This window comes from Hevea brasiliensis, chromosome 2 (assembly GCF_030052815.1).
Source record: "Hevea brasiliensis isolate MT/VB/25A 57/8 chromosome 2, ASM3005281v1, whole genome shotgun sequence".
NCBI lineage: Eukaryota > Viridiplantae > Streptophyta > Magnoliopsida > Malpighiales > Euphorbiaceae > Hevea > Hevea brasiliensis.
The window spans coordinates 19,985,065-20,012,945 of record NC_079494.1 but is presented as its reverse complement, the minus strand read 5'-3'; the positions used below and the strand labels follow the sequence as shown (position 1 = coordinate 20,012,945).

Here is a 27,881-nt window from a genome sequence, read left to right as displayed (position 1 = left end):
CTTGAGTTCTTTCTTTGGAGAGCCCTCAACAATGCTTTGCCCAGCTAGGAAAATTTGACAAGAAGGGAAATTAATATGGACAAAATTTGTCCTATTTGTCAGCATGAATAAGAAAGTATCGAGCACATTTTATTTTGGTGCAGCCATTTTAGGGCAACGTGGTTTATTAGTACCTGCAACTGTAAGCCAAATCAGCTAGGTTTTGCATCTTTCTCTAAATGGTGGGTAGATCTGTTGCAAACTTTCCCCGGCTCTGAAGCGAATCAGAATTTTGTGTCAGCAGTACTTATTTCTTCTTGATGCGTTTGGAAAACTAGGAATAAGGCAGTATTTGAGCATACCCAGCCTAATCGTTCTTCCCACAGCTGGAATCCACCAACAGAAGGTGTTCTGAAATTTAACTGTGATGTTGCTTGAAAGGAAGAATCTTCCCTAGCTTCGATGGCTGTTATTGTGTGAAATTTCCAAGGAACGATTATGGATGGTGTAGCAAAAAAGTTTCACAGTACATCTCTTTCTGGCGGAGCAAGAGCAGTCCTTGAGGCGGTTAATTTAACAAAAGCAATAGGTATCACCAATTTAGCAGTAGAATCTAATTTGGGGATTCTAATTTCAACAATAAAGAGTTATCCTTGATGTTAGGGTTGGAAAAATCATGCAACAGTACAGGCCATTGCCTCTTGTATCCCTCAATTTCAGAAGATAGATTTTGTAAGTTTCATAGATTAGCTAATAAAGCTGCTGATTTTGCAGCTAAGCTATATCTGCAAAATCAGTTAAATAGCGATTGGATTTATGTTCCCGCCGTAGTGTTGAGGGAGATACGCATGTTGGATGCTCCTGGAGCCTTGTAATGCAAAATAGTTTGCACTTCAAAAATAAGAAATAAAAAAATACCAGACTATTTACGTTGAAGTTACACTATTTATCTTATGATTACATCAGGTATACATTATTTCAATATTCTCTTCTGAATTATAATTCTTTAAATTTCTTTTTCTTTATGCCATTTGATGGATTTTTGTCTTTTATATACTAAAAAAAAAAAAGATCTTGTAATGTTTTAAATTTTTCTTTAATCAATAAAATTGCAATTCCACTTGGACAAAATTCTAAAAGAAATCAATATAATAGCTTGATATTTTCACTTCTTAATTGTTTAATCAATAGAAACTTTTGCTCTGAGATTTTTTTTTTTCAAATACGGATTGTTATTTATTTCTGAATTGCAATCATCACTTAAATAAATCCATGCAAAGACAACAAAATAGAAAAAGAAAAAAAAAATGTAAATGTGAAATGGTCAAAACTACTGTCTAATTGGAAACGACAAAGCATTTGCCGATGATAAGTCCCTTGAACAATTCCAGCTTGCCTCACCTTCTCTGACTCAATGTCTTAAGACTTCAATAGGAAGCCCATGGCATCTCCAATGGTATCATCTCTGGAACGACCAAACTTGACTCAGACCAACCAACTTTCTCCACCAGCTTAGCGATTAGGTCGCCTACTATATAAGAAGCACCTGAGGCCATGACCACTATGAGCACAAAGTGCAATATAGTGCTGATATAACGCTTGGGTTGCCGCCTAGTGTAAGCCTTTCCAATGGCAAGTAAAATAATGCATACAAGCGAAGCCCCTCCAACCACTGCAAGCTTGAGATCTCTATTATCACTCTTACGAAATGAGAAGCCATAAACGACAGGAGGCAGCATACCAAAAGTAAGGAATGATAAAATAGCAACAGTTGCATGAAGTAAAAAATTCTCCCTTCGTCCTAGTGTTTCTTGGTAACGGTCCTCATGCTGCTCATTAATTTGGTTGGAAGATCCACCAGAGGCATCGTTTTTCAGATCAATAAGCTGTAAGACATCATTGTAAGTTTAAAATGCCATGAAAGTAGATGAACAGAAAACAGACTTCATTTTAATTATACCTATCAAGGTTTGAAGTGTAAAGATAAACCCAGCAGAGATTTTCAAATACATAGCAGAATGAGGAGCGATTTAGAATCAATGCTTGGCATGCAAATTTACTCGAAAAGAAAATCATAAAACACTAAGAAAGGGAATAAGCAGGAAAATAACCAACGTGTAACAGAATTGGTGTTGACAATACTAATGTCTCAAAAGATATCCTGAAAATAAAAGGCCTAATTACAAAATAATGATAATAATAATAATAAATTGCAATTTAATCTAAGCTAATTAGTTGCAGTTTTATTCAATAGACCAAAATTAAACTTTCAATTTGATCTAATTAACCAGAATTAGCATTACAATTATTAACATCTCTCTCTCACTAGCTGAATTTGTTAAAATTAGAAGTCTGGTTTTAATCAATTCGATAAAATTGCAATAAATATATTAAAGTAGGCCAAAGTATCAATTAAAAGATCTGGGATTTTTTTTTTATATCAGAAAGTGCAAAACAACTAGAAAACTGGGTAAGGTAACTTGACAACATTTAATGATGGTGTTATTTGATCAATGCATCAGACAAGTCTACATAACAAACTATTACATGACTTATCAATTACCAATATAAAAGACTGTTGAAAGTCGAATCCGTAAAAGGTTTTATATCTCTGTAGTAAATCTGTTGGAATGTAATACGACCAGAAGCCAGTGTTTTGATAACTGGGTTCGAACAGTCCAGCCAGAAACTATATCTACGACCAGTTTGGTTTGGGCTTTCCATTTTCATTTTTTACCTAAAAAAATTATGCATCTTTTTCAAATATTTCAAATGTGTTTTAACAGTTTCTGACCAGGTTAAACAAATGGAACTGGTAGTCCATTCAGTCCACTAGCACTGACTAATTCAGTTTTCAAAACACTGCCAATGAAGTCTTTCACATTACAGGGCATGCTTTGAGAGGGTGTGCGGTATTCTGAAGGTGTGTTCCTTAAGGGTTCAACTGTATAAAGCAAAAATCAGGGGAGTAAAAGGCCTCCCATTTTCATCAATACAACTTGAATACATTTGTCCTTCCATTGTTATATTATTAGAATAAACTTTTAAGAAGATTAATACACAGTTACACAGTGCTGTTACGGGATATTAAATATCATGCTCATTACTTAGTAAAGACATGGAATATCACTCACATTGTGACCAATGATGAAAAGTCCACCAATCAAATTTGCTAATCCCAGCGCTAAAATGTTCCCTGCAGAATTTCGAGGTCAACAAAGTAAAAAGTAGCTGCTCAGTTAATTCTGCAAAATTATAGAAGAGAGGATTTAAAAAAGATGAGTATAGCAGATTACTTTTACACTTTACAGTACACAAAAGGACAGCATTCTTGATACACTGGAATTAAGTCTAACACAACATTTTAATTTTGTATGCATACCCTTTCCAGACACGACTAATTAAGCCATAAATTTTTCCTAGTGATGTGTCACTTATGGAAATTACGTCATAATCTTTCAGCAAAACTAATGGCATAGTTTTTCTTATCTTGGCAAACATGTAGATTTGACATTCATCAGTAATTCATCATTTGATATGATTAGAAAATTTTGGCAGGATTTGAAGTATAACCACAAATTCTTTACATACCAAAGAATAGCCTTTGTAAATCGTTTATCCCAAGGAAGTTTATGACTGCAAACCTTAGTCAAACATAATTCATGGGTTTCACATTCTGTATAAGATAATATTAAATTTGAAACCTGATGAGCTAGATGAATCTGTTCAGTAAGTTGATCTTTAATGTAGATTATCATACAGGAAAAAAATGCTTACATGTAGCAGAACCAGCACCCGCAGCAGATGACACAACACTTAGACTTGTGATAGATTCTATTAAGCCACCATATACAATGCTTTTCAAAATATCCACAGTAACTCCAGCACCTCCTTGTTCACTCATGTATGTGTGGGTCCCACTCAGTAGTGAACTTCTGACTTCTGTTGAACCATCAACATTTTGTGCCATCTGAGAAGCTGTAGGTTCCCCTGACCTTCGTTCAACAGGAACTATCACATCTCCCCCTGCATCATATTGCCATGTTAAAACAATGTGACAAATAGAAGTTCATGCCCATATATGCAAATAATGCAACTAATAAACACCCACTATAATAATAATAATAATAATAATAATAATAATAATAATAATAATAACTGGCTTAGACCAGTGTTACCAGAAATTGATGCACCCTCAGCAATTTGTGATCTGGATTGTGGATCATTAGAAATTTGGAACATCAAAATTAGTGTTCCAATGAAGAAACTTGTCTACATTGGGTACAGAATCAAACAATCTCAATCACACAATTATTAGATGATTTTGTTAATAATATGGTGAGAATTTTGGGGTTGAAATTTTTATTTTTTTATAGCATTGAAGTAGTTAACCCAGTATTTCTAATTGAAACTAATTTATTGTAGTTAGAGGATAATAGAAAATCTGTGGTTATTCTTATTTCTTCCTGAATATATCATATTTTGCATATATTTCATTACATATGCAATTCTTAAGGTTGTGTTTGGATTCATGAATTTGAATTTGGATCAAATACCTTGTTTGGGAGGTTTAAAAAAAAAAGAAATTGGATTTTGATCAAATCCAAGGTAAATATAGAGATTTCAAAAAGTAAGGAGTTGAAATAACAATGTTATCCACGTTATTTGAAATTCAAAGTTAACCGAAGAAACAATTTTTTTTGTTAGATATCGCCAGTTTAAATTCAAAATTTGAAATTCCTTTTGTTATCCAAACAAGGTATATTTGAAATCCAATTTTCCAATTCAAATACACGAATCCAAAGATAGCATAAAAGTTTTCTTCATTCTGGATAATTGAATTTTGTTCATACTAAGCACATCCCAAGAAGCTAAACCCTACTGTGCCACATTTCTAGACAAGGACATTTTACATTCCTTTTTTCATTCTGGATCGTTAGAATTTTGTTCATACTAAGCACGTTCCAAGAAACCTACCCCTACTGTGCCACATTTCTAGACAAGGACATTTTATATTCCGGTTCTCATTCCACATACCAGAGCATCCACACTCCAAGTAACCTAGGGTTTCACAAAGGCAAAAATCTGGGGAAATTATCAGCATTATTATAAAATTATTTGAAAACGTGATAGCATGAAGCTTTCACACAGAGGTATATACTCCAAGCATAAAATTTGATATTACATTAACAATTAGGAAAAATCTGTCAAATCAAATGGTGTGCATGTCACTATCTGAAGTATGAAGTGTGTTGAATAGTAATAAGAATGATATTTCAAATTTAAATATATTATTACTAGCATATTTTTTGCTAGGACTCCGTAACTTGCATAAAAAGATTTTTAAGTGCAAGAATAACGTTTGTTGAGCACCTTGTCAGCAAGGTGAAAAGTTTCTCAGCATATCATTTCTAAGCAATGCCCTAAAAGATCTTGTACGTACCTGGAATCTTCTTTCCCACAGCATCAAATGGCGTCTCTACAATATCAATTTGAACTAGTTGTTCTTCCAACTTTGCCCTGTTGACATTCTTGTCTATCTCCATCTGTGACAGCCCAGGCACTAAAGACTGACAAGTTGAAGATGGTGGAAAAATCACTCCACCATGTAGAGGTCCTGATGAGGCATCTTCAGCAGGTTCTCCAGTAATGCCAGGAACAGATGCTTCTGAATGAAGTCTATGTTGGTATAACACAGTCTCTGAAGAACTTTTTGAGTTAAATTGTTGAACATCATCCACTATATCATTGTCCAATGCATCACCGCCTACAAAACATTTTAAATAAGAAAGATGCACATTGTTCAATGCATCACCACCTACAAAACATTTTAAATAAGAAAAGATGCACATAATCACAGCGCATTTAGCCAGTCATCTGACATGTTTAAAAGTACCCTAACAGAGTCCAAGTTCAATGCCATTTAGCATCAATATTCCATAGAAACTATCTATTTCCAGAAACTTTAGAATACAACACACGCATAGAGACCAGTAAAGTTAATGAAGAAGGGATAAAAATATAGACAAGCAGAACTTCACATTAATTTAATGAATGAAAGTCATGAGAGTAGAAAACATTTTCATGCACATACTTTGTTACATACAAGAGGATTAGGTTCAGGAAACCAGTTAGGGATGCCTGAATATTTGTAACAGAAGCAGTTATGGATGTCTAATAGTGGTTAGAAGTATAGCTGGAGTTCTTAAAAGTAGTTAGAATTGGTAGGAACAGTAATGAGCTGCATAAAGGCAGCTAGGAGGCTGGATGTAGTGCATTTTCCAATCTCTATCCTTTCTCTCTTCTCTTCAAACTCTCTCTAATTCTCTCTCTTCTATCCACTAGTTTTCTTCTTCTTTCTCTAAATTCCTTCAGCAATACTCTGTTAGGAATTCTTTTACTATCATACACAGAAAATGTACATACATGTGCAAACAGCAAACCACAAACTACCCCATATCAATAGTAGAAACAACAGGAATATATATCAATGCCCATTCACAATGTTACAAGCCACAAAGTGGATAATGTAGCACTGAAATGGAAAATAAAGGTGGCATCGGTGAGATGATGTTAACTGTTAAGCAATGTCATTGAATCTTGAAAAGTTTAGCTCATTCCTGAAAACTGAATTTTAAGCAATGAAACAGACTCTTCTTTCAGGAAGAAAATACATCCTTAAAAGCATGTTGATGCCCATATTTTACAATGATAGACATAATCAAATGATGTCCTTCATGGCATGAGCCATGTCTTGGAACTTGATTTAGCATTAGAATGGCCAACAAAATGTAAGAATATATAATCACATATCCAAATGAAAATTGTGCATAATACAAGAAAAGAAATACTTTTTTTCCCATACCCATGTCTGATTTCTCAGCTGCATTGTCTGATTTCTCTCCTACACATTTTGATGTATTTTCAACATATCTATGTTCTTGTTTTGAAGAATCTGCAATCTCTTTTCTAGCCTCCGGTGATGTACTCCCAACATTGTTTACCAGTCCCAGTAATAGAGAAGCATTGGAAGAGTCAAGACCATTTTGATTAGCTTGTGTCTCATTTCTTCCTGCCAAATTGTCTGATACAAGAATTAATATTACAAAGTGCTTTATCCCGGAGCAAAACAGCTTCTAAACTCACAAAAGAATCAGAAAAGTGTACTATTTTTGCCATACAGATTTGCAATTTCTTAGCATGCTCTAAAAACAAGGGACAAAGTGAGAAATAAATATGACACTCGTGCACATGTTGTTTTATTTTTTCTTTTTTTTTTTATGAGGCTTTATGGACCAAGGTCCTTGTGCCATAAGTCAAAGTATAAGTTTACACCATGGTTGTTCATGCATCAGTTTTCTAATAGTTAACGTAGGGAAACTTTTGCTGCAATGATTGACTTTTGAAAAATTAAAAAGAAAAATGAAAGGGTGAGATAATCGTTAAGTTAATGAATATGATTGATTGTAACAGAAATAATTCCATTGATAATATTTTTATTAGTCGATCCCCCCTTTTTAAACGCTTGCATGGAGATGAAATGTGACATACAATAAATGATACATCAATATTCAATAAAACAACTCTAGTTCTGTTGAAAACTTTTCATAATATTCTCTTACTTTCCAGTTTCCATTTATTGTTTCCCCAAAACCTAATTGATTTTTCATCTTCAGGATCTACTTTAATAAAATCTACATTCTTTACTTATATAGTTATATCTCCATTATATTATTTTCCAATTATTTTTATTTTAGGACGTACATATCTTAATCATAAAATTGGCATTTTCAACGTCTGTCAAAACTATAATGGGCAACATGAAATTTTATGTCAATAAGAAAGAATGGTCTAATCCATCACAAAATAAAGCAGCAGAAAGTGTAAACAAAATTATTGCATTAAATGAGTAAATCTTCCGAGGATTGGAAAACAACTGCTACCTTGTTCAATAGTCATTTTCTTCTTATCGGTTGCAAAAATGGATGAGAACCAATTTCTGTTGATTGCAGTTGTCTTTTGAACATTTAGCACATTTTCATTCTCAGTGATATTGCTCTCTCTAAAATGCCGAAACAATTTAAAACCATCTCCTGTCAAATGCAGTCCATTACATGATCCTCAATAATATAGATGAGTTAAGCAATACTGGATTAGGAAATAAAGTCATGCGAAAACTTAGTAGGACAGCCTCCAATTTTGAAAGAGTAACAAAATTGAAAGATTAGCCAAATTGGTAGTATGAAATGTATACACATTAGAAAATGAGAAAGAGAGACAGACAGTGAGGAATTCATTGTAATTAACATGTTCATTCTTTTTTCATTTTCTTTTGAAGCATAAAAAAAAAAAAAGCACTTATATGCTTAAAAAACTCCCAAGAGAGAGAGAGAGAGAGAGAAATTTAATAACCTAGAAATGAACATAAAATGGTCTTTTAGATCAGCAAATAAAATGCATTACAGGATGTCTGCACCTAGAATAAAGGATGGGGCTGTTACTCATTAAATGTAGTGATTTTTTAAAGCAACCCAGTCCCTGGGCCTAATCCACCAGAAAAGATAGTATTAGGATTTTAATATTTTCAACTCAAACACAAAGAGACTCAAACTTTTTAATGTTCGATAGGAGATGACTCATAACTCTAATGACCTCAAATAATTTAACCTTAGCCAGAAAAATAGTAAAAATTCAAAAAATGGACTATTTTACATTTTGTTATAACTTGACATTCCAACTTGGATTTTGAACCACTAGATTATGAGATTTTGCATTGGGAAGAACTACCCTTCATTGTGTTATTCTTAAATCACATGATAAAATGTGTTGTTCAAAGAATAGCCAAACACCTTATATATTTTAATTAGTATGATCATGGTTAGTACCATAATTCCACTCAAGCTCAAGGTCTTAGATATGAGGCATTTGAAATCATTTGGTGCGTTGTGCATCATAAGGCCATAGCATCCTAGGAATTGACTAGGATTTTAACAATATTATATTAATGTGCTTTACATGGAAAAAAAAGTAAAAAACGTACTTGAGTTGGAAGAGTTAGAAACATAAGAAAGTATCAAACTAAAACTAAGAAAACAATGTTGGACAAATAGGTTAGCGACCTGCGTATAAATTATTTGACTCAGACAAACTAACCCTTTTGTTTATGTTTATCAATATTTGTTAAGAAACAAGAAAATGCACATCAGTACATGGGAATATCAAGTCATTATTAAATAGTTAACAATCTGGTATGACAAAATAGAAAGTTGGGGACTGAATATTTACAAGCCAAATTTCAATGATATTTGTCAATGAAAACTCTCATTCAAACCCTTCAGTGACCCAACCATTTTTTTTTTCAAAAAAAAAAGTTGGGGAAAGAGGGTATGGTTAAACCTTATTATTAATGGATACGTGTTCCTACCAGCCAAAAAATTATAAAACTGACGTCATTAGTAATTGGCACTCACTTTCTAATATGAGAACACTAATAGTTCCATGTTGATATGCTAGCCTATTTGAAGTAGAAAATATCTACAGATTATGAAAAATGCATGTGTTTAATCACCATCCTTGTAGCTACTATTGTTAGGTTAAGAAGAATAACGCAAGGCAATGTTCTTCACAAAGCAGGGATAACATTAATACCTGTAGGAATGAAAAAGCTGAAGCACGATAAGCATCTGAATATCTCTGGTTCCCTGTCCCTATTGTTAGCATCAGCTGCAAGTGCTGGACTACCACTTGATTGATTGTTAACCGTGTCATGAACTTGAAAATTGGCTGAATTGGTATTAATGGACTTCAACTCAGAGTGAAAATCTGTTTCTGATTTATTGTGCTTTGGTTTATGAGGTGCATTTCGAATTTTTGGTTTTCTTCTACGGAGAATAACCCGTCTGGTAATACAAGAGCTGCAGTTAGGGCAATACAAATCATGAGTATTTTGCTTCTCTAATACCGTCTCAACATCTAATTCTGTCTCTTCCTGGTCAGTTTCTTCTGTTTTATCAAAATCTCCTTCTAGTATAGTTTCATTGTTGATAGGCTTGGATTTTATATTTTGCTCTTCATGTGACTCCTCTAAAGGTGTTAAACTTGAACCAGAAAAACCTTTATCATCAAAATTTTCACCATATTGATCATTTATGTCCTTGATTAGACTTTTCTGAACCTCCACTTTCTTTATGTGGACATCCATATCTCTGCAATTTGTCCCAGAAATAGAACTAGCAACACTACCACTCTTCATTTCAAAAACTCCATCAATGGATTCAGTACCTGCAACCAAGCAGTAGCTAAACATTTAATTCTTAAAGCATGGAGCAATGATGATTGCATTCAAATAAAATTATCAGAAGAATATAAGAGGATTGTGCCATAGTTACAAATTTGCTGTAGTAAAATGGCAGTAAAACTACCAGTTATCATCCCATACTTGATAGATCTGATATTCACTAGTGACTAAAGTAATTTTGAAGTTGATATGTGTAAGGTAGTCAGAAATAAATATCTAAAATTTTGGCATTTAGAAAAAGCAAACGTTGAAAAAACTAATAATCATAGCTACACCATCAACAGAAGGCCTATTAACTTTTGCCCCACCACTAACTTACATGGACAATTGACACAAGCGTGGAGCAAAAGCCTAAAAATCACACCAGTTGATTGTTATCCATTAAAGGACAATGCAAATTGCATTTTCACTGACAGTAACTACTATCATTCCTCCAACAAATATTGGTATCTACTGACCTTTATTTTCAATTATGAAACACAGTCTCTGTTGATTAAAGGTTTTGACATTCATCAGCATGTGCAAATGCCGTTTAATATTCTGACTATGATCAATCAACAGACTTCCCATGCAGTAGGTCCAATTGCAGTGGTGACATTTCCAAATTCCTTCAGTAAAAAACAAGGAATGGTAACAAAACATTCGCCAGACACCAAATCCCCCACCAAAATAAATAACCAAAATAGGAAAAAAAAATTAAGTTGAAATGTTCTCGCAAACAAATAATATGATACCCAATGTTTCACTTTTCTTCTATCTCCTATAACTCAGTTGACATTTTAAAAGATTAATCAGTATGTGGCCTTCTGGAACCAACTAGGACTATTCTAATGTGGAATCACAATGAACATCTTTAACAGATCATCCAAATCTGAGGCAAAATTAGGGGTTTGCAACAATAAGGCTTTGCGGAGCACAATCCAGTAATATTAATAATTCCAATAGATAAAAGTCTGTGATCATTATCACATCGGGTATTGAGAGCTAACACATTAAATTTTACACAACATTAGAGACTGATGGGATGGTGATAGGAATTAGTTCTAAAAGAAAATATACCAGGCTGAATAATAAGTCCCATTTTTACATGTGTTGTACAAGTGGAAGAAATAGAGTTTTCTACAAATATTTTTGTTGTGCAATAAATGGATTCTCTGTGGGATAGAACAGCCTGAATTATTTCCTGTAGAAAACAGAGAATTTGGAAAATTTTCTTTTATATTTCTTCACACAAAAATGATTTACAAGCATTCTAATTTATATACAAAGGTTATGACTAACTAAGAAACTAATAATAGTCAATAAATACAATAATTTCTAATTATATTTTAATTTACAGCTAATTTACACTGATTAAAAGATTTACACTAATTGAGGGATTCTAACACTCCCTTTCAAGTTGGTTCATGTATATTGCACATGCCCAACTTGCAAACTAGGGTATGAAACCTCTTACAACTTAATCCCTTAGTGAACACATCAGCTAACTGGTCTTTCGACCCTACGTAAGAAATACTTAAGGAACCATTAACATCTTTTTCTTTTATGAAGTGTCTATCAATCTCTATATGCTTGGTCTGATCATGCTGAACTGGATTGTGAACTATACTGATGGCAGTTTTGTTATCACAGAACAGGGACAAACCAGTAGTTTCCAGCAATTTTAATTCCTCCATCAACTTTCATAACCACAATAGTTCACAAATGCCTTGAGCCATTGATCTAAACTCAGCCTCTGCACTAGATCTAACTGTCACATTTTGCTTCTTGTTTCTCTAAGTGACTAGATTACCACCAACAAAAGTACAGTAACCAGATGTCGATCTTCTATCATCAAGAGATCCACCCCAATATGCATCTGTAAAGGCCTTAATCTGAAGATGGCCATGCTTTGAGAAAAGAAGTCCTTTCCCAGGTCCAGATTTTAAGTATCGCAAGATGCGGAAAATATCCTCCAAATGATATTCACGAGGATCATGCATATACTGACTCACTAGACCCACTGCATATGCTATATCTGGTCTGGTATGCGAAAGGTAAATCAGTCTACCAACTAACCTCTGATATCTCACAATATCCATGGATTCCCCAACTCCAGCTTGCAATTTGTGATTTGCCTCAATGGGAGACTTTGCTGGTTTACAACCTAGCATTCCCGTTTCCTCCAACAGATCTAGTATGTACTTCCTTTGAGAAATAAATATTCCTTTATCTGATCTGGCGACCTCTATTTCAAGCAAGTACTTTAGCCTTCTCAAATCTTTGATTTCAAACTCCTATGCTAGTAGTTCCTTTAGATGAATCATTTCTTCCCTATCATTATCAGTTATCACAATATCATCCACATAGACAATAAGCAGAGTGATCTTACCCCTATAGTGTTTTATAAATAAGTGTTAGGATTTCTTATTTAGGATTTCTTCCTAATTAGTAGAACACAATTATAGGAATCAATTGTATATATATACCCATGTATAGATTAATTGAAATTAAGAAGAATCATCTCTTTCTACATGGTATTAGAGCAGGTCATCCATCTAGGGTGACCATTTGTTCTCACCACCCAGCTCAGGAGAGACCTTGGCCGCTGACGGGCAGTTTCGACTCCGATCAACATTGCCGACGTCACCTCAACCCTCTCATTCCACCACTGTGTGCTGTTGCCTAATCCAATACACCATTAAAGGACTTCTGAGGTTTGGCTCTCAGATCCTATTTCGGTATTTACTTGATTTGTGATTTTGGGTTATTTTGCTGCTGTAAGCACTTTGGATTAGCGTTTCGGTCAGTTTTTTTTGTCTCAACAAATGGTAGAAAATAAGAATGTTATTTCTGATGTGATTCCGGTGATGACTAAGATCACGGAACACAAACTTAATGGTTCGAATTACCTGGAGTAGAGTAAGACTGTTAGGGTCTATTTGCGTAGCATTGATAAGGATGATCACCTTACTAAAGATCCACCTACGGATGATACACGACAAACTTGGCTAAGGGATGATGCTCGGTTGTTTTTGCAGCTTCGGAACTCGATTCACAGTAAGGTAATTAGTTTAATTAATCACTGTGAATTTGTTAAGGAATTGATGGATTACTTAGATTTTCTGTATTCTGGTAAAGAAAATATCTCCGTATTTATGATGTTTGTAAGGCATTCTACCGTGCTGAGAAAGAGGATAAGTCTTTCACGGCTTGTTTTATGGATTTTAAACGGGTATATGAGGAACATGTATTGTTGCCTTTTAGTCCTGATGTGAAAGTTCAGCAGCCCAAACGGGAGCAACTGGCTGTTATGAGTTTTCTTGCAGGCTTTCCTTTAGAGTATGAGACTGCTAAATCTCATATTTTCTCCAGTTCTGAGATTTCCTCTTTGCATGAAACGTTCACACGGGTCCTTCGTACAGAGAGTACCCAATCTTCACAGCCTGCCAGTAGTGCTCTTATTAGCCGTAATCCAAATGGACAACATGGTAATAGAAGAGAAAGTAGAGGAGGAATTACAGGCAACAGAATTAATCAGCGTAATGGAGAGGCTAGTTCTAATCAAGACTCAAGAGGAGTCATTTGTTATTATTGCCATGAGTCTGGCCATACAAAATATAATTGTCTGCAACTTCAGAGGAAAAATCAGTGATCACAGATGGAAATATGGCAGCAGAGAATTCTACAGTACCTTCCTCTGAGAAAACTATTTTGGTATCTGCAGAGGATTTTGCACAGTTTTCCCAGTATCAGGCATCTCTAAAGCCTACCAGTTCCCCTGTCACTGCGATCGCTGAGTCAGGTAAATCCACTACATGCTTTGTGTTTTCCTCATCCAAATGGGTTATTGATTCTGGTGCGACAGATCACATGACAAGTAATTCTAGTATTCTATCTGTTTTTCAGTCTAATCTCACTTCCTCTTAAGTTACTTTAGCTGATGGTTCTACTTCTTATGTCATGGGTTCTAAAACTGCGAACCCGACTTTGTCAATTTCTTTGTCATCTGTTTTGTATCTACTAAAATTCTCTTTTAATCTACTTTCTGTTAGTAAACTTACTCGTATCTTAAATTATTCTGTTTCCTTTTTCCCTGACCAGTGTTTGTTTCAAGATCTTACGACGAAGCAGATTATCAGTAGAAGACGTGAGTCAGGAGGTCTCTACATTCTAGAAAATCATGTACCGCAGTCGCTTGTTTGCTCCAGTAGCTTAACACCTCTTGAAGCTCATTGTAGATTGGGTCATCCTTTTTTGTCTACCATGAAGAAGTTGTGTCCACAGTTTCAGTCTTTATCAGTGCTTGAATGTGAGTCATGTCAGTTTGCAAAACATCATCGTTAGCCTTTTGTGTCTAGAATCAATAAACAGGCTTCATCCCCTTTTGAGTTAGTTCATTCTGATGTTTAGGGTCCTTGTTCTATTACTTCTAAAATTGGATTTCGTTATTTTGTTACTTTTGTTAATGGTTACTCTCGTGTTACTTGATTATATTTAATGAAGAATCGTTCTAAGTTGATTTATATCTTTTGTGCCTTTTATAATGAAATCAAAACTCAATTTAATATTTCTGTGCGCATATTAAAAGTGACAATGCCAAAGAAAACTTTTCAGTACAATTTCAGTCTTATATGACACAAAATGACACTCTTCATCAGTCTTCCTGTATGGATACCCCATCCCAAAATGGCGTGGCCGAAAGAAAAAATCGGCATCTTCTTGAGGTAACTCGTGCTCTTCTTTTACAGATGAAAGTTCCTAAACACTTTTGGGCGGATGCAGTTTCTACGGCATATTTTTTTATCAATCCTATGCCGTCTTCTGTCCTTAATGGGGATATTTCTTATACTGCTTTGTTTCCTACAAAATCTTTGTTCCCTGTTGAACCCCGTATTTTTTGTTGTACCTGTTTTGTGCGTGATGTTCGTCCACAGGTTACTAAATTGGATCCAAAGTCTCTCAAATATGTCTTCCTTGGGTACTCCCGGCTGCAAAAAGGGTACCGCTGTTTCTCTCCTACTCTTAATCGTTATCTTGTTTCTGCAGATGTCACATTTTTTGAGTCCACTCCATTTTTTTCTCAATCATCTGTGTATGAGAGTCAGGGAGAGGAGGATGATCTCTTAAAATATACTGTCCAACCAATGTCTAGTCCTCTCCCACAGTCTATTCCTTCTGTCTCTAGACCTACTCGACCTCCCGTTCATGTTTATTCCAGGAGATTGGAGATTCCTGACTCAGATCCTGCACCAGCTACTTCGTTAGGAGATCTTGTACCTCATACTGATCATGATTCTGATATAGACTTACCCATTGCTCTTCGTAAAGGTAAACGTTCATGTACTTATAGCTCTTCTTTTATTTCTTATAATCAATTGTCTTTTTATTCTCGGTGTTTTGTTACTTCTTTAGACTCTGTTCCTATCCCTAATACTGTGGGTGAGGCATTGTCTCATCCTGGCTGGTGTGCTGCTATGAAAGAAGAAATAGAGGCTTTAGATGCTAATGGTACATGGAAACTGTTGTCTTTGCCCACTGGTAAGAAAGCTATTGGTTGCAAATGGGTATTTACGGTAAAGGTAAATCCTGATGGTTCTGTGGCTAGGTTAAAAGCACGCCTTGTAGCAAAAGAATATGCTCAGACATATGGGGTTGATTACTCTGACACTTTTTCTCCTGTAGCTAAACTTACTTCTGTTCGCTTGTTTTTCTCTTTAGCAGCTACATATGATTGGCCCCAGCACCAATTGCATATCAAGAATACTTTCCTTCATGGTGATCTTCAGGAGGAGGTGTATATGGAGCAACCACCTGGGTTTGTTACTCAGGGGGAGTTGGGTAAAATTTGTAGGCTTCGGAAGTCTCTTTACGGCTTGAAACAAAGTCCTAAGGCCTGGTTTGGGAAATTCAGTGAAACAGTACAGGAATTTGGTACGCAAAAGAGTAAGTGTGATCACTCAGTATTTTATAAGCAATCTGAGGCTGGTATAATTCTCCTGGTAGTCTATGTGGATGACATTGTCATCACTGGGAGTGACTCTGCAGGTATTTTATCTCTTAAAACCTTCCTCCAAACCCAGTTTCAGACCAAAGACTTGGGATTGTTAAAGTATTTCTTGGGTATTGAAGTTATGAGAAGTAAGAAGGGTATTTTCTTGTCTCAAAGAAAATATGTCCTCGATTTATTGACAGAGACAAGAAAATTAGGTGCTATGCCTTATAGTGCACCAATGACTCCAAATTTATAACTGTTAGCAGGGGATAGTGAGTTGTTTGAAGATTCAGAGAGATACAGGAGATTGGTAGGAAAATTGAACTACCTTACAGTCACTCGTCCTGACATTGCTTATGCCATTAGTGTGATAAGTCAGTTTATGTCTTCCCCAACTGTTGCTCATTGGGAAGCCTTGGAACAAATCTTGTGTTATCTGAAGAGCGCTCCAAGAAGAGGTTTGTTATATGATAATCATAGGCATTTGAATGTTGAATGTTTTTCAGATGCCGACTGGGTTGGATTTAAGGTTGACAGGAGGTCAACTACTGGATATTGCGTTTTTATTGGAGGAAATTTGGTGTCTTGGAGAAGTAAGAAGCAGAGTGTAATTTCTCAATCTAGTGCTGAATCCGAATACAGAGCCATGGCACAATCAGTATGTGAGGTAATGTGGATACTTCAATTACTAGATGAGACAGGTTTTAAGATCTCCCTGCCTGCGAAATTGTGGTGTGATAATCAAGCTGCTCTCCATATTGCTTCTAATCCGGTGTTTCATGAGCTGCCCAAACATATTAAGATTGATTGTCACTTTATTCGTGAAAAGATTCAACAACAGATCATCTCAACAAGGCACATCAAAACTGGAGAGCAGTTAGGAGATATTTTCACAAAAACTCTGAATGGAGCTAGGAATGACTACATTTGTAACAAGTTGGGCATGATTAACATCTATGCTCCAACTTGAGGGGGAGTGTTATGGAAAGTCAATCACTATATTATTTCTCTGTATACTCTGTATTCTGTATTCCTATTTAGGATTTCTTATTTAGGATTTCTTCCTAATCAGTAGAACACAATTATAGGAATCAATTGTATATATATACCCATGTACAGATTAATTGAAATTAAGGAGAATCATCTCTTTCTACAATAAGGTGTGATTAACATTATTTTGGCAGTATCCAAAAGAAACCATAGCTTTACTAAACCTATCAAACCATGCCCTAGGTGATTGTTTTAAACCATACAGTGCTTTTTTAAATCTGTAAACTTTTCCTTTGGTCTTCTCATTCTCAAACCCTGGAGAGATTTTCATATATACTTCTTCTTCCAAATCACTATGTAGAAAGGCATTTTTTACATCAAACTGCTGCAAATCCCACTCAAGATTTACTGCACATGATAGTAAAATTCTGATGATATTCATTTTAGCAACAAGAGCAAACGTTTCCTGGTAATCTACCCCATACGTCTGTGTGAAGCCTTTTGCTACCAACCTACCCTTATACCTTTCAATTGAATTATCTGCTCTATGTTTCACAGTGAACACCCATTTGCATCCAACTGATTTTTTCCCATTGGAAGAGTAACAAGTTCCCATGTCTCATTCTTTGCTAGAGCTTTCATCTCCTCCATCATGGCTGCCTTCCATTTTGAATCAAGACATGCTTTCTTCCAATCCTGTGGGATGGAAACAGAGAAAACAGACAATAGAAAGGCTCTATAGGATGGAGACAAAGAATCATAGGAAATGAAGTTAGAGATGGATGTTTAGTACAGGTTCTAACACCTTTTCTGAGAGCAATAGAAATATCAAGGTCATTATTAGAAGAAGAAAGAGTAGACTGAGAATTAAAATTAGACTCTTCAGGAGCCAAAGGAGACTCATCACATACCTCAGGATGTTCAGGAATTGAATCCAGAGATTCCGGTTGATCAGCAGTCTCCTGCTCGATGGCTATATCTGTCTTGTTCCACCGAGTATAGATTTTCAAATCTAGTCCATTCAGTCTCCCTCGAGATTTGAGTATCATTATTAGGTATAGGCTTTAGACCCAGATTTTCTCCTTAAAGTTAAAAGTTGGGAGAGCACAAATAATAAGGAAAAGACACCTCTTCTTCCTTCCTATGCTCCCCCTGAAGAGGTGGATGTAAATAAGATTCAGATTCCCTAAAGGTAATATCCATGCTCACAAAATATTTTCGTGCAGGAGGGTGGTAACACCTATATTCCTTCTGAGTACTGGAATAACCAACAAAGACACACTTGAGGGCTCGAGGTTCTAACTTCCTCATATTAGGCTGATGAACAAAGCAAATACAACCAAAGACCTTTGGAGGAACAATATATGAATTTGTACCTTGCAAAACCTCCAAAGGACTATTTAACTCCAAAGTCCGGAATGGCATCCTGTTAATAAGATATGCAATAGAAAGAATTGCATCCCCCCAGTAAGGTTTGGGAATATTCATTGTAAACATAAGAGACCTAGCAACCTCAAGTAAATGTCTATTTTTTCTCTTAGACAGTCTATTTTGAGCACTAGTATTAATACAACTAGTCTGATGCAAAATTCCGTGTGACTTCAAATATTTATGAAAAACTCCATTCATATACTCTGTGCCATTATCAGTTCTCAGTATTTTAACATGAGCATCAAACTGGGTGCTAATCATTTTGTAAAACTGTTGAAAGATGAAAATACTTCATTTTTCCCTTTCATCAGATATACCCAAGTTAACCTACTGCAACAATAAATAAATGTCACAAACCATCTATAGCCTGATAAAGACACAGTTTGAGTAGGCCCCCACACATCAGAATGAATAGTCATAAAAGGAACTGAAGTCTTATTATTTATTGCAGGATAAGATTGTCTAGTATGTTTGATAAACTCACAAGCATCACATACTAACAATTCAATTTTGCATTGCTTAATAAAAGAGGATAAAGTTTCTCTAAAACAGTAAATGAAAGATGTCCAAGTCTCCTATGCCACTAAATAATTTCTTCTTCAGCACCCATAGACTGTCCCAACATGGCATGATAAACACAATCATTCAATAGATATAGCCCATCTTGCAGTCTATCACTGTTAATCGTTCTCCCTGTTATCAACTCCTGAAATACACAGTGAGAGGGAAAAAATTCAATTTTACAGTTGAGAGCTTTTGTAATAAAACTGACAGACAAAAGGTTAATAGGAAAGCTAGGCACATTTAAGACAGAACTAAAACTTATAATAGGAGTGCATTTAATAGAACCTGTTCCAGAAACATTAGATAAGGATCCATTCGCAATGCAGACTTTTTCTTTGTTTGAACATGGATAATAGGATATGAATATATTCAAAGAGCCTGTCATATGTTTGTTTGCTCCAGAATCTATAACCCAAAATGAATTATTATGATTGGCAAGAAAAGCATTACCTGAGATTACGAAGTTAGAAGAAGCAACTGTAGTAGATTGTGATTCAAGCTGTGATAGGAATCGTCTCAGAGTCTGTACCTCTTCGTTGGAAAACATCCCAGTGATAGCAATATCTTCAGAAACACTCATAGCCTCAGATATATTTGCTTGTGATCTAGCAGAGCCCATCCTTTTTCCTCCACGCCCTTTAGTTGGGCGGCCGTGCAGCTTCCAACATTGTTCTTTGGTGTGCCAAGATTTCCCATAGTAGTCACAATGCAAGTGATCCTTACCTGATGGACCATATGACCGTTCTCGTAAGGAGTTAGCAGCTAGCCCAGCCTTATCAACAGCTTTAGAATTGATCATGATACTCCTGCTCTCCTCCTGCTGAACATAAGAGTATGCCTCCCTTAAGATGGGCAAAGGATCCTTACCAAGCACTTGGACCCGAATCTGATCATACTCCACATTTAGCTCAGCAAGAAAATCATATATGCGCCGGACATGAAGTCTGAAAGTCCTGATAAAAATCCAACTCTTGCCATAGACCACTCAGTTCCACATAATACTAAGCAACAGTCAACTCACTTTGTTTCATTCCATGAATCTTATTCCTAAGCTCATAAACTTGTGCATCATTCCCAACTTGAGAATAAGTCTGAGAAATAGCACTCCAAATGGTAGCGGTACTGTCCAACAGTAAATACCTACGAGATATATGAGGTTGCATAGGATTGATGAGCCATGACATAACAAGAGAGTTCTCCGACTCTCATTGGCTGTAGGTAGAACTAGTACTTTCTGACTTTTTTCTATCTCCAGTGATATTACCCTGCAGTCCTCTAGCCTGAATGAACAATAGACAAGGTCTAGGCCATGCCAAATAATTAGTTCCATCCAACTTCACAGGGCTAATTTGTAAAGAGGGATTATCACCAACAAATCCAACATTTGTTTCAAAGGCTTTCTGATTTTCATCAGTTATTTTTTAATTTAAAAAATAGGTACTGAGACAGAAAGCAAGAAATTGGGCAACGGAAGGTATCCAAAAAAATAAATGTGCAAACTAGGTGTAGAATCATGTTGGTCAGAGGAGCGTTGGACAGGGAAGGCCGTTGGCAAGAGGCGCGGTCTGAGAAATCACCGAAAAAAAGGGTGCATGCACCTGTGCATGAAGAATGACACGAGACTTCTGGAAGTGCGTGAGCTCACGCGCTTCACCGGACGGTGGCGGTACTTCGGGCATAAGCCGATTTGCTGGTGTCCTTCCCCCTCAAGTGGGTGGTGACAGTCACCTCCCTTCCTAGAACGACGATGTAGAAGCTTGACAAAAAAAAAAAATTACCCAAACTACACTGTTCACGCCAATAAATTTTGGCACTGCTACGATACCATGCAGAAAACAAAGAATTTAAAAAATTTTCTTTTATATTTCTTCATACAAAAATGATTTACAAGCATTCTAATTTCTATACAAAGGTTAGGACTAACTAGGAAACTAATAATAGCCAATAAATATAATAATTTCTAATTATATTCTAATTTACAGCTAATTTATACTGATTAAAGAATTTACACTAATTAAGGGATTCTAACATTTCCATTGTGTAGTAATCAGACAGTAATTTTCCTCTTGATTTTATATGTCAAAGTTGTGAGAGAACCCATAAGAAGGACCGATCACTTTAATTAAATTACAAGAAAATTTAAAGAATCCTAAAACTAAAACTAGAAAATCCAGAAACCAATTAGCAATGTTAAAATACATTATGGCAAGATAGCGTATGTAAAATCAATGTATAAAAATGAGCATCAATCGCAATCCAACTTATGTTAGTAACAATATAATAAATGCTGGCAGCGTGGTATAGAAAGTGAGATGAAGATTCCAATCGGCACGATCTTTGGCACACTTCAATATGTCCCATCTTAAGGTGTTGATGGGCAAACTGCACACGCAAAATCGAGGCCTCAACTTTTACCACACTGTCATAGGCATGGGATTTGAACTTTCTACGACAAATTAAGCTAGTCGTTATGAACGTTTTTATTTTGCATACAATAATAACATTTTCTTGCAAGTATAAATGATCCAAAAACATCACCCCAAATGAAGAGATGAAAGGAGTTGTAGCACACACCATAAAAAATAGCTTTAATCACCAAAATAAGACCAACAAGCTGAGTACAATTCTTGCTTAGATAACACACCAAATCCTCTTGCCAAAGTTTCCTAAGTAGCTTTAAACTTTTTAAACATAGATTCAGGTTGCCTAAGATAGTAACAAGAGAATAATCTATCATAGAGGGAAAAAAAACCAAAAATTCTATATTAGCATAACAAAAAATAAGTGCTCATAATTCAGTAGAATTTTGTTAATAAGTAAACTGTAGAGTCAATTCTAAAAGCAACAATTACGCAATTTTTTCACATCCCTTGAAGAAGAACCAATTAATTAAGAATGAAAAAAAAAATGAAGAATTGAGAGTAACATGAACAGGAAAAGAAGTAGTAGAAACAATTGAGAAAGAGAAGAAGATCAAGTACCATGGTGTTGATCAAAGTAAACGCTATTATTATGCAATCTGCCATCTTCCCCAACGTCTTTAATAGGAGATTCATATCCAGTTCCATTTGCAGTCTTACTCTCCGATTCAATACTGCTGTCGTTACTGCTACCACAAGAACCAACAATGCCTTTGCCATTTCCATTGCTAGAAATAACAACAGCATCAATAGAATTGTTGTTGCTCCGCCGAGACTGCCTGCTCTGCAGAGCCGCCTCCTCCTCCTCCTCCTCCTCCTCCTCCTCCAGCACCAATTTATGTTGGTTACCTTCCATTACTAAGTACAGAGAAACAAGGACAATGAAGAAGAGACGAGAGAGCGAGAGAGCGAGAGAGCGAGAGACGTGTTAGCTTCTGTACCAAAGAGAGGGAAACAGGACTTGACAGCTACGTGAAATTCTATTTAAAAATAACAGCAGTGAATCCCATGTGAACGCAGACGAAAAGCAAACAACACATGAGATAATAGTGGTTGAATTATCTCTGGATTTCAAGATTTCATCGCTTCAATGGCATTTCCTCCATCTCATTTTAATAGTTTTTTAAAATTTTTTAAAAAATTAAAATTTTAATTAAATAATATTATATTTATTAAAAAATAATAAATAATTAAAATAAAATATCATTTAAAAATAGAAACGTGTTGGCAAGGACTTGCATTGGAATTAATGATAAATAAAGATAAAATAAAAAAAAATAATATATTCTTAATTTATTTTTAAATAATTTATTATAATAGGACGATAATATTACTGAATTTGTGCATTCTTTTTATTATAATATTAAATTAAATATTTTTATTTAAATTTATATATTATATATATTTTAATTAATTTTGTATAAATTATTATAAATATTCTATCTAATCCTTATAACTCATTAAAGGTTAAACATTATTTTTATAAACTTTAACTTGAGTAATTTTTAATTTAGATAGGTAACATTTAATCACTTAAAAAATTATAAATATTAAAAAAAGTAAAGAATTAATTTATTTTATTTAAATATTAAATAATATTAATAAAAATTTATAAAATAATAATTATTTTTTATTAATATCGTAACAAATACACTTTCATATTTTTTTTTTAATTTCGATTTAATGCTTCTTTTTTTATGGCAGGATAAAAGTAATTTTTAATGTTTATCATTAGTTTCATAAATATTCTTTAATTGTTAATTTTCAGCTGGTAATATTTAATTATTAAAATTAATAATAATGATCAATAAGTTATAAACAAACAAGCCTACAAACTAGAAAGACTTCAGTTTAAAATAAGGATCATAATTAATATATAAAATATCAACTACAAGATTTTTTTTTCTCAAGTGAATACCATGTAAATTTTATTTTGAAATTAAATATACTTTTATTTATTTAACTTCCATTTATTTCGGTGAAAATATTTTTCTAAAAAATATTTTTAATATATTTTTAGAGTTTGAAATATTTGAAAAAATTAGTAAATAAAAATTTTTTTAATAAAAAAATTAAGTTATTTTAAAAAAAAATAATTTTCTCAATTATTTTATATTTTGTAGATTTTAATAATTTTATTAAAATATAAAAAAAATTATATACATGATATAAAATATATTATTAGTTTAACTTTATAACTAAATAATAAATTAGAAAATATTTTTTATAAAAAAATATTTTTTATAAAAAAATATTTTTTATATACAAATTATTTTTTACAAAATAAATAGAGTTTAGTCTTAATCCATCTATAATACAAGTACAAATGAAATATTTGCTTAATTACACTACAAGTTTATTCTAATTTTTTTTTTAAATGTTTTAAAAGTAATTAAAATAATTATTATAAAATAGATAATTTATTTTATTAAATAATGAATCCATTATATTAAATTTTTTTTTATTTTAAAATAAAGAATATTTACAATTTAACAATATAAAAAATAATGACAGTAATTTTATTAGTTTCTTAATTATTACTTTTTTAACTAAAAAATAGTTTCATTAAAAATCCGTTTATTTTATTAAAAATAATTATAAGGTTTTTTTACTAATTTTTTCTATATTTTTTAAAAGTAAATTTTAATATAATGTATAAAAAAATAAAAGTAAAATTTTGTACCTTCGGCATTTATTGCTTTTATTATTTTTGTCTGTGATAATGGGTGGTGAGGACGATAACCACGTCCCATCCGTCCACTGAATCTGATCTGATGCATTCAACACAATCATCAATGAATAGGTGACAACACCTTGTGGCGGTTCTGTATTTTGCCCTTTTTTTATTCATCATTGTAGTTTCCAAGGTCAGCTATTCACTTCCTCGGGATCTGTCATCCACTGAGTATTTATTTTCAGATTAAAAAAAAAAGTAATACTATTTATTTATTTTGTCCATGGTGAAACGTGACACACGCTTTGACTTTGGCCATCTAACTCCTAATCGTCAATCGTCCGATTCCAGATCCATCTTTAATAAGAGTAAGTTAAATGGTGGCCACATTGTCACCTTAAAAATGGCCATATCAGCACTTCATAATATATGTATACTAAGGAATTATCCGAGCACGAGCATGTGACTATTTTAATATATAAAAATAATATAATATTTTTTAAAATTTTTATTAATTATTTTAAATTTTATTTTTATTATTTTTATTTTTTAAATTTTTTAATAAAAATTTCATAATAAAAATAATTAATATAGATATATAATATATTAATATATTATAAATTATCTTATAATAATAGCTACTTATTATGATATTAATAGAATAACTATTAAATAATTTATAACTTATATATAATAGAGAATGTCACATGATAATACTATAAAAGAAAATATTACGTATTAATTACGTGTAATACTATAAAAGAGAATATTATATGTCAGACTCTGTCAAATATTAATCACATGGTAAAATCATAAAAAAAAATGCTACATGACAAGCTTTAGGAAATATCTTCTTACTTTATATATATATATATATATATATACGGAGAAAAGTCCAAATAAGCTCCTGAACTTATCATTGAGGATTAAATAAGCCCAAATCCACCTTTGATCCAAATAAGCTACAAATTATTCATTTAAGGCCAAATTTATCTTGCATCTAATAGAGTTTAGCGTTTGTGAGTAATGTGCAAAAGAAAACAAACTTAATAATATAATAATAAAACTCATCGCACACATATGGAGCAAAACCTTAAGAGGAATCCTAAGGTTAAAACAATTCTTCAAGACAAGCACACTAAGCACAACCTTAAAAAGGCTCACATGACTTTTGCCCATAAGAGAAGTCATGGCGTAATAGTAGTAGCAAGTTATGGACTTTTTCTTAATAAGAAGTTCCCAGTAGAATTGACTGCGCTTCTCTTCTTTTCTCATAACATATCTTGGTTTCTGTTATTATACTGAACTAAATATTATTTACTCTTATTATACTAAACTAAATATCATTTACTCTTATTATACTAAACTAAATATCATTTACATCTCTCGGTATCCCTTTTATTAATTTTACAAGTAGTTATGTAACTACTCTTTTCCAACTCAGCAAAATAGAGTAAAATAGAATCTCTAACTAATTGTCCCTTCATAAACACACTTCTCCATTGCTGATATAATTCTTTCTTTTATTTTTCTTATAGTAGCGAATGTGAAGTTCCCTTTATTATTATTATTATTATTATTATTATTATTATTATTATTATTATTATTATTATTATTATTATTATTTTGCTTTTTTTTTTACCTAGTGAATGTAGTTAGTGTATGTGATTGGTTTTGGAATTCAATGGGTGGCTGGTTTTGGTTATAGAGCAATTTACTATAGTTTTCCCTTCATAAACTCTTTTCAAGCAAATGATGTTACTTGATGTATGCTTCATCATCAAGCTATTTCTTCGGTTTAAGAAGGAGGTTCTAAGATCAGGAAATGAACTCAATATTCAACAGAATTGGTTTGCTCAATTGAATCAGACGAGACATAAAATTATTCAAAAATAAACTTCCTTTTTTTGTTTTGCAATGCTTGTTTAATATACGCACAGTATTTAGTGGATCAGGACAAGGATCTTTCAACTGAAATATTGTGGAAGCTTAAAGAACGAGGTGCTAATTTAGATCATCTGAAGATAGATTAAAAAGATCTTGGAGCACTTATTTGTTATCCCCATGAAGGGAAGTTGGTTAAGCAATATTTAGGGTACATCCCATAGATCCAGTGTCACACCTTACCCCTCCGTAAGGCATAGCATGCTCCCGTAGAATACTTAATGAACTACTGAATTTCACCTACCGATAACTCATTAAGTACCCTACAAGGGATTTTAAAACAATTTTCTTACATTTTGAAAGTGGTGAGCATTTTGGTAAGAATTAAAAACCATTTATTCAAAGTTTAAATACTAGTAAAAATTTTTGTCCATTCAAATTTTGTCGCAAATTTTATAAAAATTTTGACAGAGTTCCCTCTGTATTTTGAGAAATCAGTTCTTCAAATACCTGTAAAAAGCACTTCCAAAACTATTTTACAACTCCCAACCTCCAATAATTCACAATTCAACTCAAGTCAATCCATTTCAAAACAGTTTCACAATCCAAGTCAAATTTGTCAACTCAGTATGTTCAATAATTCCATTCACAAAACATAAGGCAGAAAATCCATATGTACAAATATCAAATTTACAGAAGAAAATCTAAAATAATATTATTATAGTTTATTTACAACTGCTCAATTTACATTGATACTTATGACATTACTGAGATTTACATCAAAATAACCATAAGGGTATAAAACAATACCCGCATAAAAAGGGATCAAAAAGATCTTGTCAATCCATGACTCACTCTGCCGCTTTCTCCTTGCTTTTATCTGCGACGATAAATTAAACTATCACGAGTATAAACATACTCAGTGGTGCACAATAAAGATTTAAAATGCGATACATAAATCATTTATTGATGAAACATAATTTGAATACTTCACAATCACATTTCGCAAATATCAAAGCTCATAACAACTCATTTTGTCAAATAATATATTAAACAACAGTTTAGTCAAACAATTGCATAAACACAGTGTTGCCAAAGTCGTACACAACTTAAGCCATGACACAAAATTTCCGATCAATGCCGTGTTGTACATCACGACAAAGCAATCTCAACCCCATTAATCGAAACCAATGAGGGAGGTGGCTAGCTAGCTAATGAGTACTCATCCGATCTACAACCTCAACTGGCAAGCCAGAGAGGGAGGAAAATAAACGATCTCAACCCCATAAATGGAGGAGGAATAATAAGTAACTATCATGCTAAGTGTGAATCAAAAATTCGTTTCAAACATTTCATTCAAATATTGCATACAAAAATCAAATCCATTTCCAAAGTTACAATTTGATCACAAGGTGGCAACACAAAAGTTCATAAATTCATAATGCGTAATAAATCAATTTTTCAAGGATAAAATGCTTAAATAGAGTTTATTGTGCACAAACCTCAAGCGAGTCGTCCCTTAGCCTCGACTCGTTTCCTCGGGTTCCTTCCCGATATTCTTTTCAACTGAAACACAAAATTTTACAATGTTTCAGTACTAGAACTTAACATAAATCCCAAAATAAATTTTAACTTCACATTTACCTATTTCTAACGTGTTAAATTCGA

At 33.5% G+C, this 27,881-nt stretch overlaps 1 protein-coding gene across 3 annotated transcripts; it reads right to left on the bottom strand.

The window, feature by feature from the left end:
- Window positions 1-1,187: 1,187 nt before the first annotated feature.
- Window positions 1,188-22,718, bottom strand: LOC110670341 (membrane protein of ER body 2). Of its 3 annotated transcripts, XM_058134917.1 has the most exons (9): window positions 22,217-22,714; window positions 10,735-10,884; window positions 9,628-10,260; window positions 7,923-8,072; window positions 6,845-7,063; window positions 5,423-5,746; window positions 3,757-4,005; window positions 3,114-3,175; window positions 1,188-1,865 (listed from the first exon to the last, which is right to left on the bottom strand). In XM_058134917.1, exons 1-9 carry the CDS (start codon window positions 22,509-22,511, stop codon window positions 1,407-1,409), a joined length of 2,541 nt encoding a protein of 846 aa, XP_057990900.1. In that variant the 5' UTR covers window positions 22,512-22,714; the 3' UTR covers window positions 1,188-1,406. The 3 variants fall into 3 exon arrangements, with proteins under 3 accessions (XP_057990900.1, XP_057990913.1, XP_057990908.1); XM_058134930.1 differs by lacking the exon at window positions 6,845-7,063 and having other exon boundaries at window positions 22,217-22,718; XM_058134925.1 differs by lacking the exon at window positions 10,735-10,884 and having other exon boundaries at window positions 22,217-22,709.
- Window positions 22,719-27,881: the final 5,163 nt, after the last annotated feature.

Coding starts and splice junctions, on each gene's coding strand:
- LOC110670341 (XM_058134917.1), bottom strand. CDS start 22,511: ATGGAAGGTAACCAACATAAATTGGTGCTGGAGGAGGAGGAGGAGGAG. Junction 8,073..9,627: donor CAGCTTTTTCATTCCTACAG/GTATTAATGTTA, acceptor TGCATTTGACAG/GAGATGGTTTTAAATTGTTT. Junction 3,176..3,756: donor GGGTGCTGGTTCTGCTACAT/GTAAGCATTTTT, acceptor GAAATTCTGCAG/GGAACATTTTAGCGCTGGGA.